This window comes from Dipteris shenzhenensis, chromosome 1, assembly GCF_047967505.1.
Source record: "Dipteris shenzhenensis isolate YYH24624 ecotype China chromosome 1, Dip_SZ_1.0, whole genome shotgun sequence".
Taxonomy (NCBI): domain Eukaryota; kingdom Viridiplantae; phylum Streptophyta; class Polypodiopsida; order Gleicheniales; family Dipteridaceae; genus Dipteris; species Dipteris shenzhenensis.
The window spans coordinates 24,817,368-24,835,589 of NC_141596.1; the positions used below are offsets into that span (position 1 = coordinate 24,817,368).

Consider the following 18,222-nt stretch of genomic DNA (forward strand, 5'->3'; position numbering starts at 1 on the left):
AAGTCCCTCCCACCAGGACTCAGGAATGGCTAAGTCAATCTTGCTCATCCGCTACCCTGAGCCTCGTAGATGCGCTAGGGCATCAAGCCTTGCCTCTCCCTTGATGGGTAATTTGCTCCAACGGCCAAAGGACCCGGCCGGGCCACTGTCCCACTGTGCCCAACCCAATGTGAGTTCGCTGTCCGAGCATACGCCCCTCCTAATCTCTGATCTCTGGGTGCCACATAAGGGGTTGACGCTCAAACTCCTCTCTGCATCTAGGTGGAGCACGAATGAGACCCCCTGCCAGACCCTGTGGAGGCTCCTCATCAAGGGGGAGCCCTTCCCTGTAAGGGGGGTCTTTCAGAAGATCCATCTGTGTGAAGGTTGCCACTGTCCCCCGGTGCATGGAGTGTTCCTTAGAAGCCCTCGCTGTAAGATGAGCTTCCAAGGCTCTGCACCCAGGGTGAGGCCGTGAACAACCAACTTGCCCAGGAGGGCTTTGTTCTGCATCTTCGGATCAATGATACCCAAGCCTCCCAATGCCTGCGGCATGATCACCGTCTGCCAAGCTTCCCGGGCCCTAGTGTTCCTTGTGTTTTGTCCAAACCTGCCCAAAGCAAGTTCCGAACCAACCGTTGGAGCTGCCCAACGCATCCTCTGTGAAGGCACCAACAGGAGGCGATATGCCAAGCCATGGCAAGAAGGACCTGGTTTGCCACTAAGGCGCGACCTGCTAGAGAGAGTTTGGCCGAGCTCCACTAGAGAAGCTTGTGCCGAACACTCTCAAGGACCGGGGCGATCTGCTGCTCTACTGTAATGTCAATACCAACTTGGCACCCGAGGTATCTCGTTGTATGGCCCCGCGGTATCCATCTGAAGCCAAAGTCACTCCCCCACTCACGGATCTCTTGTGTCTCCTCAAAGCCTGTGAAGAAACCTATGGATTTTGTCCAGTTGATCCTTGCACCCGAGGCCTCACAGTAGATAGCCAGGGCACCCCTGACTCTCTCGAGACTCACTGTGGTGATGGCAAGTTTGTCTGTAGCTAGCAAAGCTTACAATTGGTGGATGAGCGTGCATGATAGCAAGCTAATATCCAGTTGGAGTTTGAGCAAATTTCTATCAAGGAATTCCCTATAGAGAATAGACGAGAAAATTCATGGGAGGCATAAGATTCTTTATGTATGGTGAAGTTTCCATGAATCATTATTTTGCTAGGTATTTTGAGAAGACCTCATTGAGTTTTATAGGATCAGGGGTTTTATATGTGGTCCTAAAGATAGTTGACTACAAGGTAGAATCTATGTCCAAAGCTCATAAGATGATGCTATTAGATTTGCTAAGATCTATGATTGATGGAAACGTGGACGGAGAACAGAGAGTGGAGTGAGCAAAACACAAAGAGAGTCCAAGAACTGTTATTGCTAGCATGAAAGAGCACAACAAAAATTAGGGTTATGTACCCTCAATCCAAAATGAAAGCCCTTAGGAAAAAAAGCCTCTAACTAGGGATAAAAATGGCCCTAGGGTAAGGTTTTGACACTAACCCACTACTACATCTTAAATGATGATTAACTGTAGTTGAAAGTCATGTCTTCAACCTGGTCAAGCTAGTAAACCTCTTCTCAAACAAGCAAAATTTAAGGCTTCGGGTCGTCAAAAAGTATAAAAAGAATTAGGGTAGGAGGTTTATGTTATCTCTTGACAAGTATAGAAAGACATGAACTATTGACTATGTTTAAGTGTTCTAATAATGCCCGTGTGGTAAGGTGTCCCACTACTAACATCTTACGAATTTCTTTGTGGTGATAGTGTGAACACGTACAAGGTGACAGATAAGTCACTGAATGGAAATAGGCCCAAAACTTTACGGAAAGCTTCAAACTTTTCTCGGAGTAATGCCTCAGTTAGCAGATCTGGAACATTCCGATGTATAGGGCAGTGGGTCAAACTGATCGCTTCTACATGAAACACAGGATTCAATGCCATTGAAGTAGCACTCTGACTGTTAGTGAGAATGTGAGTAGATGGATGCAAACCGCCACAAAGATTTGCTATCAATCTTCTGAGTCATACACATTGTGGTATAGAACAAACCAAGAGACTTAGTACCCTGTAAATATTTGAAAAAAACGCTTTACAGTACTCCAATGCTGTGTCTTTTGGTTGTGCATATACTTGCTCAACTGCAATACACTGAACTGAATATCGGGAGGGGTATTTCAGAGCCCTAACGATAGCAAATTGTTCATGTGTATTATGCATGGACAGCCTCAGCCCGGGCTCCATTGGAGTAGAAATGGGCTCCCAGTCCTGAAAATTGAACTTTGTAATAGTCCCAATATGTATTTGGATTCTTTAAGAGCAATGCCCTCATTGGACCATATTAGACATCTCAAATGAAGCTTCAAGATTATTCTTGAAATCGACAATTTTCTCTTCTCTTGTGCCTGTAAACAGGATATCAGCTACATAAAGGATGACAATAAGCAAATCCCTTTTGTCCTTCTTGACCTCTAGGGTACTTTCAGTTGGATGAATTTGTAGACCCTGACTGGTCACATCTATATGAATTTCTCATACCAGGCTCATGCAGCTTGTTTGAGCCCATAACGTGCCTTACATGGCTTGCTTACCTTATCTTCTTGACCAAGTACTTGAAAGCCATGTACTTTCCTCCCAAAATCAGCAGCCAATGAAACAACACATCTGATGGTGGTCATGCTGGAAGGGGGTGCAAAGGTTTCGTGATATTCGCTCTCTTTTTTGTGAGAATGCCCTTTGGCAACTAACCTTGCCTTGTGCGCCTTGTGCTTGTCAATGGTACCATTGGATTTTCTTTTTGTCTTGTACACGCACTTTGCCCTAATAGCTTTCTTTCCAATGGGCACATCCACGAAATCCCATGTGTTGTCTTTTTGGGTAGAATCCTACTCTGGCTTCATCTCTCATCCAATGCTCATCGTCTTGAGCATCCTCAAAGTTGTTAGGTTCTTTTGTATCACACAATGAACGCATACAAGCTGTATCAGCATAGTTTCTGTCCCTCTTGAACCAGCCCTTGTCCTACTGGAGACGGGGCTGAAAGTCTGCTTCTTGCAGAGTTCAAATCAACCGCAGGGGGGCTTTTCTAGCTTCCTGTGAGCAGCTCTCTCCTCTCTGACAATTTCTTCAACATCAGCAAGTGTGATAGGCTGATCCAGGACCTGATTGGGAGCATCCAAAGGCTGCTGTGCATCAGCATGTGCAGGCTGTAATTGCTGATCTTCTACTGGCTGTTCAGAAGTCCCCTCAATAGCAAGTGGAAGCAACCATTAAAGCACATTGTGCGAACCTGTGCAGCTGTCTATCAAACTCAATCATGGACTGATCTGAGTTTTCTGCAAAAACCACATCTCTATTAAAAAGAAACTTCTTAGTCTGGGGATTTTAGAGACGGTAAGCTTTACTCTCACTGTTTAGTCAACAAAGTGCACTTTGCACTTCTCAACCAGAAGCATTGTAACCGGCCTTCGGAACCCCAAAGGGTGGTAAACCACAACTATCTCTGAACACACCGTCAATTACAGCCACTTAGCTCCCAATTAATCACACCACATCAAATAGCATAAAAGAAAGTACAGGTGAGGCTAGAATGCCCCTGCTCAATGATCACACAACGACACCGATTGGTCCCAAATACTTGGTGCCCCTTGCGGTATTTCTTTATTCTTCTTTAGTGAAAAATAATAGCAATCTTACAACCAGGGCGCACCCTGAACCGTTCCCACTGGCTACCACTGTTCACCAACCCACTCTAGGCACACACTGCATCAAACTGGCAAACTGTGCATCCCAACTGCTAGAGCAAGGCATAGGCATCCTCTAACCTCAACAACTTGGTCTCAACCTGGGTTCACCCTCTGTCACTAGGTGATTGCAACAGATCCAGGGAATCCCGTAGAGAATCTTAAAACAGAGAACTAGAAACCAATCCCACAGTGAAAACAAAGAGAAACTGGGATTGCACGCCCACAGCACGGGCTGCAACCAAAAACACCTGCTCCTCGCAAGAGCATGTCCCCGAGGTATCCAGATTCCTGCCAAAGACCTCCAAGCAGAGTTTCACAGCCAGAAACCCTAATTCGCAGCAAGAGAAACCAGCCTCAGGCTGCGTGCAAGCACCGGACGCCTGAAACAGGGTCCGTACAGTCTGTATGGACTGTTTGTCAGTTGCAGAAGGTGCTCCTTGACTCGGGCTGCATGCAACAAGGCTGGATGCAAGGAAACAGAGAAAAACAGCAGCAAAACAGCGACCAGCAACCTCTGGAAGGTCTGGCGCAGCAAGGAGGAGCAGGAGAAGATGTAGAAGTGGGCGAATTCTAGAGCAGGCCCTTGATTTGGACGTCATCTGCCCTAAAGGAGGGGAAAAGATGCTAAAAGTGGAGCTGGTAGGTTGCATGCCTGACACGTGGCATATTAATGCCCCTAACCCCCTGTATCAAGGAAACGTTGGTTTCCTAGGGGCAACTTTTGACACGCGGCACATTAATGCCCCTAACCCCCTGTACCAAGGAAACGTTGGTTTCCTAGGAGCAACTTTTAAAGGCTCTAACCCCACCAACCAACGACAAACATTGGTACTGTCTAGGGGCAACCTTTTAATCCTTTTTAACCCCTCTTCCCACGTGAAACTTGGGAATCTATCTGGGGGCAAACTTCCTAGCTCCGTCACACCCCTCCGCGAGGTCAAAGTGATGCCATTCCTTGATTCTAACAGTTAGGTCTAGCCAGTGTGTCCAATTAGATGCTAACACTAGGGGCTTTCAGGAACTCACTGCTCCTCTAGGCCAGTCCCCCATGGCCAAACTGGTTACAAACTTAGTCATAGCTTATTTGCTTACAAAATTCATGTCCCTGTGACAAGCACAAATTGCTTGAAACATTGGAATACATCTGATTTTTTTAATAAAGGGATCAATCCATGAGATGGTGTCCTTAGAGGACCACACACATCACTGTATGAGCTGGAATTTTCTTCAGCTGTAATTTATCCATCTCTCGGAAAGGCATTCTGCGCGTCTTTCCAAAATGCACTTTCACAGACATGTCTTGGAGGAGTCTCCAAAGAAGTCATATTCTATACCATCCTATGTCTTTGCAATTACAATAACTTGCATAGTTCACATGGCCAAATCTTTCATTTCCATAATCCTTTATTTTTTCATTGCAGGAGTGATTGTTGCCAAGGACAAACCCTGCTTTGACTATCTGATAGTCCTTTTCTCTATCCCTAACAATGCACTTATTATCTTTAAAAATGACAGCAAAACCTCTTCTCCCAAAAAGTGATAGTAAACTCCTCTTTATCCCTAGCACATGAATGGCATTTGGAAGGCACAAATCAGTTCGTTCAATCAATGACAGCAAAATCTTCTCAATTCCCTTCACAGGGCATGGAGAACTGTTGGCACAAGGCACTCTCTTTCCAATAGGATCAGGCTATAAACAAATAGTCAAAATTCTAAATACAATCTGCCTCTTAGCATTGGATCAACAGTACTCGAGTGTGAACATTGAGGAGGAGGGACAGAGATCAATGCTCTAACCTTTGTTATCCTTCACCATAGCTTAGCTCCTCACTTGCAAGGTCCCCAAATGAGGAGCAGCCATGGGCATGATGAAGATGAGATGCATGTGGCTTTCCAAATCATCTTCTTGCATTCAAAAGGATGCAGAATGTGGATGATGATGTGGGCATTTTGGTGATGTGGAGACCACCCCTAGGTAATGGCGTAGCCATCGGGACATGTGGCACTGTACAGATCAGTACAGTGCTGATGTGATAGCCTCCATAACCATCCTGGCCCAACTGTTATGTCAGCATCTACATAAAATACCATATCATCATCCGTATTTCCATGTAGCTATATGCCACATCAGCACCCCAGTTTCAGCCTGATTGGGCTGTGTTTATACATCTCTCTCATGTGTGAACTTTCTTGGTTAGATACTGCTTCTGATGTTGTGCATTATATGCATGGTGACTTCTCTCACAGAGAATGCCTCAAGAAAGCTTGAAGGCAGTAGAGACAGCAGGGATGGCGAAGGAGAATGATGCAACTGAGGAGGTGGCAGCATGTGTTGTATAATGCTGATGATCGTGATTATCTGCTCTAAGATTTGCATCTGTATGATTTTGTAGTAAGGGCAGTGTGCTGTAGTTTTGTATCGTTTCCTGTGATTATTGTTGATGTTAGTCATTGAGGTTGTGAGTTGTGATCAGTTGTTGAATTTGCTGTAGAAGCAAGCTCCAACAAGGCCCATAGGTCTGAGGAGACTATGGAGCTTCATCCATCTTGCAGTGTATCCTTCTCCTGATGAAACCACCGACTCACGCTTATTCTAGCTAGGTAAACTTTTGCATGTCGTGGTTTCAATATTGCAATAGTTATTCAATTGATATCTTTCTCCATGGTGAGTTTCAAAGATATTGTCAATCTCCAATAAGTAACACAAAAGAGAATACTGTCAACACATAGAAGTTGCCCATTGCACAAAAGTTGCAGCCTTGTCCCTCGTATTCAAACCCCTTCCATTGCTCCATCCTCACTACTCTTAAGTATGATGGAAGAGGACAATCCATTTTTCAGGATTGTGCATTTGTGCCTTGGCCTGTTCTTTGCGGTAGAGTTAATAAATGGGTGTGATGGCAAGACACAGGTCAATTACATGCCAACTATCTGATCCTAATGCAAAAAATGCTGTTTGTTGTCTCTTTGTTTGTTTGTTTGTTGGTTTTTTGGGTGGGAAAAATATAAATGGTTTGGTTCTTTTTACTTTATTCAATCAACACTTGCCTTGGTTGCACAAAAACCCAATGATGTAATGTTGCATGGTCTTTTTTGGTCAATGCACCCACATTTATAGACTTTATCTTTAGAAACATTTAGCAGGGGTAGTTGTGTAACCAAGTTTGAATTTTGACATGCAGGTTCCAAAGCCTCTTGGATTTTTCGAGAGCGCGAAGAATGATGAAAAAAGTGTTAAGCAACTTATTCATTTGCTACTCAGCAAATTTGGTCGACGACAGCCAGCAAGGTCAGATTCTGATTGGACTATGATGTGGGAGGACCTACAGAAACTTCAGGCTAGAGCATTTCCTTTTTTAAACAAACAAATTCTGTTCTTAGAGTATTATCGTGGCCTTCTAAAGGCTGGAAAGTTCTCGTCAGCAAAATCTCAATTGAAAATTTTTGGAACTGGCCCATTGATAGTGGAAAGAGCAGAAACAGTGATCATCCAAGCTGCACGGGAATACTTTTATTCTGCTTCAAGCTTGGACTCCCCAGAGGTATAAGTATACCTTTTCCAAACTAATTAATGATCTAGGTCTAAGGAATTCTTGCCAAGGATACTATAAACTGAGGGATAATTAATGGGTTAGTGGGCTTTTTATGCTTTTATTTGTGTGCACAAAGATGTGGTGGTGTGGCAGGTAGTGCTGATGCTGTGTAAAATTTCTATGCATGCTGTACTTGAGTACTCTGAAGCCATGAGCGACTTTGGAATACTGCTCATCTCAAGATAATACTTGGTTTGATACTAGAGTGCTGCAATCATCTTCACACATACTTTCCATGAAGGCAGAATCTAGTTGTCACGCTATCAATGTTTTTATTTTGGGGTCGGGTTCTTCCCAATTTTGAAACCGTATTTTATGGAATCACAAGTTTCATGCTGAATTATCTGACTAGGTCAGACTTGGAATAAGTTGTAGTGGAGGCAGGTGGAGTGTGATGTTGAAGTGTATGCTGTGACGTGCAATTACATGCTATTTTGGGAAAGCATTGTGTAAAAGTTGGTATTTTGCTGGTGGCCAAGTCAAGAGACGCTTACTCATTATTACTTGGATCTACATGCTCTCAAGGAAATTTGTTGGGAATTTCCTGAAAGCCATTAAAGGCATGGGCCTTCAAATGGGCATCTACAAAAAGTCAAAGTAGGCACTGTAGATATCCTTCTACAAGCTTTCAGTAACATGTTTTCAGCTGCAAGAAAGAGTTGTTTAGGTAGCGCAGTTAATTTGCCTTGGAAATTTGAATTGATGATTATACTTAGCAAATTTGTTGTACGATGTGCTGCCAATCCTTTCTGGAATCTGTAGTTGTCTTTGATAGAGCTCTATGCGAAGAAAAAATCTTGTTGAAAGCCTTGCAAAAGCGGATCATTTTTCGTGATACTTTTTCATTCAGCTTTGGATATCACCTCCAACATCCAAGTATTCCTTTTGGTAAGTAACTGTTTATCTTGAACAATGGAAGGAATCACATTCCACAATACTGTAGTGCTTAGCATATTTATCCAAGTTTGGAATCGATCTCTCAATGAATGAGATGCAGTTTTAAAAATGTATCTTTGGAATAATATAATTGCCTTGGGCCAACTAGGCTGCCAGGAAGGCAGGCAAGAGCAACAGCGAAGCAGGGCGCAAGAGCTGCCATTCAAACAACAGCTGCTGTGCAGCCAGGTTAACGAGACTCAGTTTCCTTTTCCTTTGCATGGCATGGGTTAGTAAACACTGCGGGGATGCCCACAAGGGACTAGGAATAGTCCAAGAACTAGAATGCATGCATTTGACTAACCTCTCATGGGTTAAAAAAGCTGTCCAGACGGAACAACCCCCAATAGACACGCCATAGAAAGACCTGTTGGCGTAGTGGAACCTTGGAGTGCCAAATCTGTTTTAATCTTTTTCTCCACCATTTGACAGGATGGTGTAAAGCCCAAATCTGATTGGCCCTGTCCGACACCCAAGGTGGTGATAGCAAGAAGAGACTGTGATATAAATCTATGGTATGTATGTATGTTTGTACATATCTCTCTCTCCTCTATATATATGTGTGTGTGTGTGTGTGTTCTGGCTGTAGTGCCTCAAATATGCCTATTGTCCATGATTTTAATTTGTTTTTTGGAAATTCTCAAATAGTCTTTGCATGTATGGTTATTTGGTGGAGATTTAACATGCCCATATGGGAGGAGCCATTGTATAATCTCATTTTGAATGAATGTCCTAATTACAAAGGCTTAACGTGAGAAATAACACACTGGGCATGTGCTGCGCATACGTGTGTATAGTCGACTAATTCATGGTTTTGGCCATGTGCTTGAGATGCCTCTTGTTCTCTCTCCAGATTCAATCATGCAGAGGACAATTGTTTTTAACCATTTCTGAATTTTGAATTCAAGAGCGCAGTAAGTATTAGAGATTCATGCCTTGCTTGATGTTAATGGTTTGTTTAATTTACTGCACAGCTCCTAGCCTCCTTGTCACGTCATTCAAAGACTGGCTGTATTGGAATCTGAAAGCAATGCATCATTGCAAGCTTCAAGTTTCTTTCATGTATGCTCTAAGCTACCTTATGTTCTGCGTTTTGATGCATGCTCTTTTTTCTCTGTAGATTGAAAAAGCCAGATTGTGTCTAAATCTATTACCTGAAAGCAAGACCGTCACTGCAGAAATGGACCTCATTGATGCTGTGGTAGTGAAACTTCCTGCTCTTGGAGTTTCATTGCTTCCAATGCAAGTCCGGCAAGTGAAAGACCCCATGGAAATTGTCAAAATGGTCTTGAATAATAGCAGTGCAAAGGGTTCTTTAAAGGTTGATGAGGTTTTGGATGTTGCAAGGCTGTTAGGGATAAATACATCGGATCAGATTGCAATGGTGGAAGAGGCAATTGCACGAGAGGCTGCAGCATCCGGGCAGATTGGGCTAGCTTTAAATCTTTGCCTTGGTCTAATGAAGAAAGGATATGGAGCTATCTGGGACCTATGTGCCGCTCTTGCCAGAGGACCAGAGTTTGAAGGACTAAGTTTGAAGTCACGGAAGGAGCTTCTTGGTTTTGCTTTAAGTCACTGTGATGAAGAATCTATTGGGCAGCTTCTGAGTAGCTGGAAAGAGACTGATTTGTTGAAACGATGCATGGATTTCAAAGAGGCCCTGGCTCTAAAAGTTGCGACTTTTGCAGCTGAAGATTCCAAGGACACGATGAAGCAATTTGAGGAGTTAGAAGGATTTGAAGAAGAAATCAATTTTGAAGATAGTACAAAAGATTGGCATTTGAGGGAAATACCTGAAAGTTCACGACAACTATTGTTAAAGGTGTTAGAGGGAGAGACTAATCACAATGATTCAGATGAAATGAGATTCTCAAAAGAAAGAAAATCACTTTTAAATATCCTCTGCTGGCACCTTCCATGGCTTTTGCGGATTAGGGAAATCGAGTCAGCAATTCGTACAAATAGTTTTGACAAAAATGATAGCTCGAAGACAAGATATGGCAGATCTACCACAGGCCTTCTGGAGACTTGCACGGATATGAGCTCATGGTCAATTTCCATCATTCTTCTTGGGCTTGCACATGCTGATCTTCTCCCCAGCGATGAACTTATTTGTCATGTTGCGTGCAAAATGATGCAGAAGCCATCAAAAGAAGGTTGTAAGATGATCAGCTGTGGCTATCTGCTGAATCTTGCAGATTATCATTTAGGTCTGGAAATATTTGAAGAGGAAATGAAATGCAGACAAGAACTTGAAAAATCATGTGAATTAATGAAGATGGCTTTGAAATATACTTCATTGCATGATGCTGCTTCAGCTTTGAAAGGCCCAAAGCAGAGGAGAGACAGGTTGTTGATGACCTTGAGGGAGTCAAACTACACTCCAGTTTCAGGTGAAATTATATGCAGATAGGCTTTGAAGATCATGTATCTATTAGCTAAAAATGTTTTAAAACATAGTGTTTAATATCTACAATAAAAGCTCTCTTATATGTATTTGGGCTGGTGTCCACTTTTTTGTTTTGAAAGTTGAGTTAGGATATATGGCCAATGGCAGTTATTAAGATTTGATTTCAAGTTAGCACAGGCTCTTGTAATCTGTGTGCAAATAGCCTTATTCTTATTCGTGACTCAATAGGTAGCAAGCTCTCTATGCTGTGCATGTCAGGTAGCTGTCTATTACAAATGCCCACATGACACATCAATAGTTTATTCCGCAGGTTTTCCACATCCCTTGACGAAGTAAAAGGATATAGACTTCTTTGTGGCCCCCTTGTTCTTAGTCGTTTTCCTTCAACTTGAATGCTTCCATTTCCAAAAATTTATGCTTTCGCTTCTAGTCTATGCAAAATGCATACAAGTATTTAGGAGTGTGATAGTTTTGCACTAACATGGCAAGGCTGACCTCCTGCCCCCTGAGGCCATGCTAGTTTTCATTGATCACAGGAATGGAGCACAAGTCGGTGGAGAATCAAAGACTTTAATAATGGTGTGATGGAAGTACTCAAAACCTCAGTTGAATCTTGTATTACAAAATGAAAGGTGTTCTGAATTGTGAGGACAAGCAACACGAATTTCCAGAAGAAAATGTGTATCTAATTAATTGTGATATTGACAGGTCTAAGGGTAATAGGCCACATGTTTCTTGAATTTTGAGTTTGGCAAACATTCTGGTGGTTGTAGTGCTTCACTGTGATCTTCTAGGCAAGGCTTGTGATATTGCTATATGGTAAAATTTTGGATCTTCTTTTCTGCTTCTCTTCACATGTGATATTGCTATATGGTAAATTTGTACATAATTGATGTATGTTTGTGTAGCTGCCCTGGCTTAACTCTATATTACAGTGTTGACAAATCAGATCAGATTTGCTTTGTGGTAGTTTTGTAGATAATTGATATCACCTTTGTGTAGCTATTCTGGCTCGGTCCAAATCCCTGTGTTGACTAATTTTGTTTAAGCATGGAATGTTATTTCTTTCATTGTTTTGCTTTTGTTCATGAGAATGATATAACCATGTGTTCTTGACTAATGCCTTCATATTCTGCAGGAAGCTCAGAAGCCTATCCAGAAAGAATACCAACATCGGCATCAACATGTATAAAAGAGTGGCAGTTACAGGTCTTACAAAAGCTGCATGCAGCTCAACAGGCTGTTGAGCTTGAAAAGATCATTCCCAGCTTTGAGATGGATCGATTTGTTAGTGGTGATGAGGACTATATAAAGCATGCTGTTACATCATTGGTAGAATCAGCTAAGATGAAAGAGGGAAGTGAGCTTGCCCAAGTCAGTAGGGTTGATCAATATCAGGTGCCAATTCATCTCTTTAACCTCACTAGATATGTCTTGGATGTCTATATGCAACTCTTACATAAATTCAGGAGACGAGTTGTCGGTTGCATTGTCTTGTATCTGGGGAGGTTTAATTTAGGATACATTGCATCCCATCATCACGTGTAGCATCTCAAACCTCCTCCACTCAGCTGTTGAGAGATCACTCCTGCAAAAGTGCATACATGGTATCAAAGAACCACCCCTTCGTTGGGGGATCCTGGAAGTGTGCTTGAAAGCATTGTCTTTGTAGTTGTGCCAAAGATCCTTGACCTTGCATAAGCCATGCCTTGGCTACTTGGACCATTGTGAATACCGATCTTGTGAAGCCCTGCTTCATCCCAATGGTGCTCTCGACCCAATCCGATAGACCGCCTGGGGCACGGACCCTGCCTTTGACTGACTCATATAAGCTCATCACACCCCAAATCAGCATCTCTGGGATCTGCATCTCCTGTAGTCTCCTGATCATGCGGGATCGTGGAACTCTAAGGCCTTTCGAAAGTCTACGAAGCATGTGTAGACTGTTGGGATATCTCAAGGTGTATACCTCAAGCACACCTTGGTTTCTATGTGTGAGTGCTAGAGGCACAGTTAGGTGCCCATAAGCACAGTTAGGTGGTGGTAAGCCACATAGGATGATTGAGAGAATTGAGGAGATGATTGAGGAGCTCTGAGTCATCAGTGATGTCAGTGAGCATGTAAGAGGTGCCTACATAAGGACCTCACTCTTCTTCATTCTATATGCAAGTATTCTGAGTTTGTGTTCACTCCGTGCTTTCCTTTCAGTTTACCAACATGGTATCAGAGCCATTTGATCCCCCTTGATCCCATTTCTGCCACATCATCATCTTCTTCTCCATCTTCTTCTTCGCCATCTCTTCCGTTTCTCTGCCATTCTCCACACCCTTCCTGCTGGAGATATATCTCGAAGGGGCGAACCCTTGGCTGCAAGGAATTAACGTATCATCACCTCTGCTCAACGACATTGCACGAAAATCGGCGACTCTCTTTCCTGCGTTTTCTCTGAGACTGCTCCATGCTTCTCTAATTCCTTTTAGAGGGAGCTTCTCCATACCTTGAGCTATCCTGTGCTGAAATCTGAGCAGCAATGGCTGCATATTCAAGCTGAAAACAGAGAAAAACCAGTCGAAAATGAAGAGGCAAGCTATGGTGCTTTGACGCGGATTTGCGCCCCTTCTCCTCAGTGGACCTTCTGTGGTATATGAGCCTTCTTTTGCCTCAGAAACCCCCTTTTTCTTTGCTTTGGAGAGTGAGATACAAGCCCTCCAAGTTCAGTCCTTTGTTTTTGACAGTTTTGACAAAGTTTTTGAAAGTGATGCTACATAAGATGCTACTTTAGCATTTCTGAGTTTTTGAAGTTTTCAATAGCATCAGTACAACTGTGGCTTCAGCTTTGCTTTGAGTTGCTATACCTGGTTTTGATTGGAAAGCTTTCATTTAGCCACCTCTGTGAAGCATATAAGTGAAAGCATCATTGATTGAAATTTGGTCACAAGACTTTGCTAATGCTTATATTCTGTAGCTTTTCAGTTGTTATTCTAGCCTTGTAAGAGAGAAGACACTGCCCAATACTTGGGTTAGACCCTCTCATGGCTTGCTTATTCAAAATATGTGAAAAGCCTAAACATAAAGCAATGTCTTGTTATGCTATAAAGGAAGAAAATGCCAACATGGCTTCCTTGTTGAAGATTGCCAAGATAATGGTTGCCAAAAAGGAAGTAACTTCAAAGACAGAAAATGCCAATCTACTTTCAGTTGATGTGCCTCCACAAGATGAGGCATCCTTTGAAGATTATGCTTTTTAAATCATCTCTATGTCTGCTCCAGATCTCTCTTTTTATGTTGAGTCAAGGTAATCAGCCTGGATAGTCCTCCAAAATGAATGAAATAAACTATTGTGTTTTGTGTGTTTTGTAAACACCTCTGGTCACCTTATGATGTAGGCCATGTGTATGTGCTTTTGCTCCATGGTACCTCCTGCAGACATTGTGTGCATGTACATGCAGGGAAGATAACCATTGGAAGGTCTTTTGTATCCCTTTTGTTTACCTTACACCCATGGGAACCCTTGCTAGCTTGAGATCCTAGCCATTGATAGATCCATGACTACCATGAGATGGCATGAGACACCTTATGCTAGTTGTATCCTTGACATAGCCTGAGGCATTCCCTTGAGGGGGGGTTTGTTGGGATATCTCAAGGTGTATGTCTCAAGCACACCTTAGTTTCTATGTGTGAGTGCTAGAGGCACAGTTAGGTGCCCATAAGCACAGTTAGGTGGTGGTAAGCCACATAGGATGATTGAGAGAATCTAGGAGCAGATTGAGGAGATGATTGTGGAGCTCTAAAGTCATCAGTGATGTCAGTGAGCATGTAAGAGGTGCCTACATAAGGACCTCACTCTTCTTCATTCTATATGCAAGTATTCTGAGTTTATGTTCACTTCGTGCTTTCCTTTCAATTTACCAACATAGACTCTCTCCCGAACCGAGCGGAAATAAGAAAGGGGCAAGGGGACACCTTTGCCGAACCGAGTGGGAAAGCGAAAAGGCCTCCCTCGTGTAGCCACCAATAAGTATCTAGCTCAAATTACCTGCATAGAGGGCTGAGACACGTCTGATCCAGCGATCCGAAAAGCCAAGCCTCTGCATGGTGCCCTCCAAGAAAGACCACTCCACACTCTCATAGGCCTTCTCGAAATCCAAAAGCAAAATCGCGAGAGGCTGAGACTTCTCTCTGGTCCAATCTAGTGCCTCCCAGAAAGTAAAGATGTTGTCCAGGATGCTACGTTCCTAGACAAAACTTGTCTACGTGTCATGAATGATGTCCACTAGGTGAGGGCGAAGCCGCAAGCTCAAGACCTTGGCCAAGATCTTGTACACAGTGTCCAAGAGAGTGATCGGTCTCCACTGTCTCAGGTCCAAGCGATCCCCCTCCCTTCGGGATCAAGCATATCCAGCCACGACTCAGGGTCGAAGGGAGAGAGCCCGAGTCGAAGATCTCCTGAAAAGCCAAGCGGAGGGGGGTATGAATGCACTCCTAGAAGCACCTAAAGAAAGCCGGAGACAACCCGTCCTCCCTGGGGCACTTTTGGGATGGAAGAGCCCGAAGGGCCTCCCAAAGCTCCGCATTCGAAAAAGGCGCATCTAACTGGCTACTCACACTCCGGGAGACCACCTCCGGAACGTGCGTCCAAACTGAATCTCAGGCTGCCAAGACCTGCAGGGACGACTCCTCGGCGTGGAACAAGCGCCGATAGAAATCCGAGGTCAACTCCTAGATCTCCTACGGATCTGAGTGCATCTACCCACTAGAGTCTCTCGATCTCTGCAACTATGCGCCAGCTGATCTAGGGCCAGTGGCCTGAAAGAACTGCTTGGTCATCTTGTCACCCTGTTGTACCCACCGAGATCTAGAGGAATGGTAGGAGTACTCATCCCGTCTCACCTCAGTATCCTGAAGCTCCAAGCGAGCGCACTCATACCGGTCTGCTAACCACTACGACTCGGAATCTTGCTCCCGAAGACATTCAATGTAGGCCAAGTCCCGCCGCAAATCCCTCTCTCTCTCCTGAAGAGTATGACGGCGGTGCAGAGCATAGATGCGAAGCTTCTCACTGCTCTGCTGAATCACCTCAGCTGCCCACACGGCCCACCTTCCCTACGGGGGGGACTCAGGTTGCTGCCAAATAGCTATAATACTCTGCTGTACCTCCTCCTCCAGGAGCAAAGCATCTGGAATGCGGAACCCTCTTTGCGGTAGGCCACGACGGGGCTGCTCTAGGTGAAGAATGATAGGAGAGTGGTCCGAGAGGGTAGTCCTTGCTAGAATACCGGTGGCTCCACCCCTATGCATGGCCCAATCTCCGACATAGAATTTGTCTAGTCTCTCAAGTAGACCATCCTGCCGCCGCTGCCCAAAGGAGAAGCTGAGACTGCTAGGAGACCTAGAGAACTCCGGTTCCCTTCAGGGGTCCCGACCGCAGATCGAGAAAATGAACTGCTCCCAAGTGCTTCTTTCCGAAGCCGGCATCCCAGAATAAGAAGCACCCCCATGCTTGTCCTCCTTAAACTCGAGATTGTTCAAGTCACCTCCAACAATCCATGAGTCCACATTTGGGAGGGACTCTGTCAACCGCCTCCAGAAGGCGGGTCGCTGCTGTCTACAAGCTGGGGCATACACATTGAGAATCCCAATCTTGGAGTCCCCAACCCTCAAGCCCATCCATACTGCTCTGCTTGGGATGAGCTCGCCCTAATCGTACACATCCGCTCCAACGGATTGGGACACCAAAATGCAGACCTCCCACTCCTGCCAGCCGCTGGGGACCATACCTCAGGACCTCTCCCTAGAAGGAGATGCTGTCTATGTCGAACATGTGCGGCTGAAAACACATGCTCCTTGATAAAGAGGAAGTCCACTGTCCACCCAACCACTGCCTTCTGCAACTCCTATCGAAGTAACAGATGCTGCGGTTGTTGACGCACGCGGTCGTGGAGCTCGTGCACGTTCCAACTCACCATGGTCCAACTCATGGGAAGGTAGGGGGAGTGGAGAACAGAGCTCGCCTATGAGTGGGAGCCTGTACTTCAACCTGAGACCTCTAAGACTTCGCTACGAGTTTAGATGGAGAGTAATTTGTGTCAGTACGGCGTCGCACCAAGGGCATAATTGGTTCAATGCCTACCTTGGTGGCCCACTATCTCAGAAATGAGGAATCAACCCCTAATCTGTCTGCACAAAGCTGTAGATTCCAATACATGGCCTGCTAGTCCCAGGCGAAGCACACAAACTGCAACACCCAGCTCCCGGCAGTCAGTTGAGAAGCCAAGCTGAAAAGTGGCGGTGTGACCATGGGTGACCCACATCTCCCTCCCTTGGGGGCCAAGCCACTCCTTCATCATATCAAACACCTGCTGCTGCACCATAAGGTCAAACAGTGTGGGAGTCCATTGCTATTCTCCAGACGCCACGAAGAGAAACCCTCAGAAAGGGTGCGACCGTGAGCCAAACACTCCTATAGAGCCTCCTCGGGGCTGCAAAATCAGGACAAACACCCCTAGCGTCGGGTATCTGTCAGGGATCTCAAGATAGTTCCACGGCCAGAACTCTCTAGGTAGAGGCTGTCCTGGACGAGGCTTGGGACTTGGAAGCTGCAAAAACAGACCGCCTGAGCTCTGCTGTGTGGAGGAGGATGCACCCGGACTATGCTACGCCTGGGAAGAGGGGGCCCGAGGCCTGCTGCAAGGGAGCACCTTCTTGCGTGAAGGCACGGGTCTGGAGAGAGAATCTGTCGCCTCGAGGGGGTGAGCTCAACAATCCAGCCTAGGAGTGGGCTCGTGTGGAGTGGCTATAGTTTTCATGCTATCACGGATGACCTACGGTAAGCCGTCCGTCCCTCACCAGATTATTCAGGCTGAGTTTGGGTCATCCCCACTACAGCTGGATGCAGTATTTCAGGTTATCACCTACCTATAACGGGTCAAGGGGTACGGGGATTGCACTTCTGGGCGCAACAGATTACCATGGCTAGGATTGTCCTCTTCTATGGCACTATCAGCAATAGGTGACCAGAGATGCCGGTATGCACGCACAGAGAGATGGTTTGAGCAACTGGGGCTCCACATGGATAGACTCCCTCCCTTCCAGTATAGCATTGATATGCCGTTCTCTCCTCTCTTGTCACACGAGGTCAATCAGGTCATCTGCGAGGATCTTTTACAGCTATACACATTCCGGACTTGGTTGGGACCGAGTGAGCTTCTAGTGAAGCTCAACTTCTACAGGGATCATTGTTTACATATCATAGAGGAGGGTTTCATTGACCCACCAGGATATGCGCAGGTCCACTTACCCCACGCGCTGAGGATCTCTATTGGGCAGTTTCGGGTCTCTTCACATAGACTGTGCATTGAGAGTGGCAAGGCAGAGGGTCTACCTCGAGAGAGGCACATATGCACATTATGTGACATACAGGAGGTCGAGTTGGAGGAGCATTTCATTTTCAGGTGCCCAGTTTACTCTGAGATCCGAGGACGTTTCTACTGCCTCTTCAGGGACAGTTCTG

The 18,222-nt window shown here is 44.9% G+C and overlaps 1 protein-coding gene across 1 annotated transcript in view; it reads left to right on the forward strand.

The window, feature by feature from the left end:
- LOC147905583 (neuroblastoma-amplified sequence protein) overlaps positions 1 to 18,222 on the forward strand; it is a 71,721-nt gene that overhangs the window by 37,901 nt on the left and 15,598 nt on the right. The window contains exons 8-10 of the mRNA XM_087373504.1: positions 6,956 to 7,315; positions 9,423 to 10,695; positions 11,851 to 12,110. Of these exons, the coding sequence (XP_087229630.1) occupies positions 6,956 to 7,315; positions 9,423 to 10,695; positions 11,851 to 12,110 (1,893 nt within the window). The remainder of the gene's footprint in view (positions 1 to 6,955; positions 7,316 to 9,422; positions 10,696 to 11,850; positions 12,111 to 18,222) is intronic.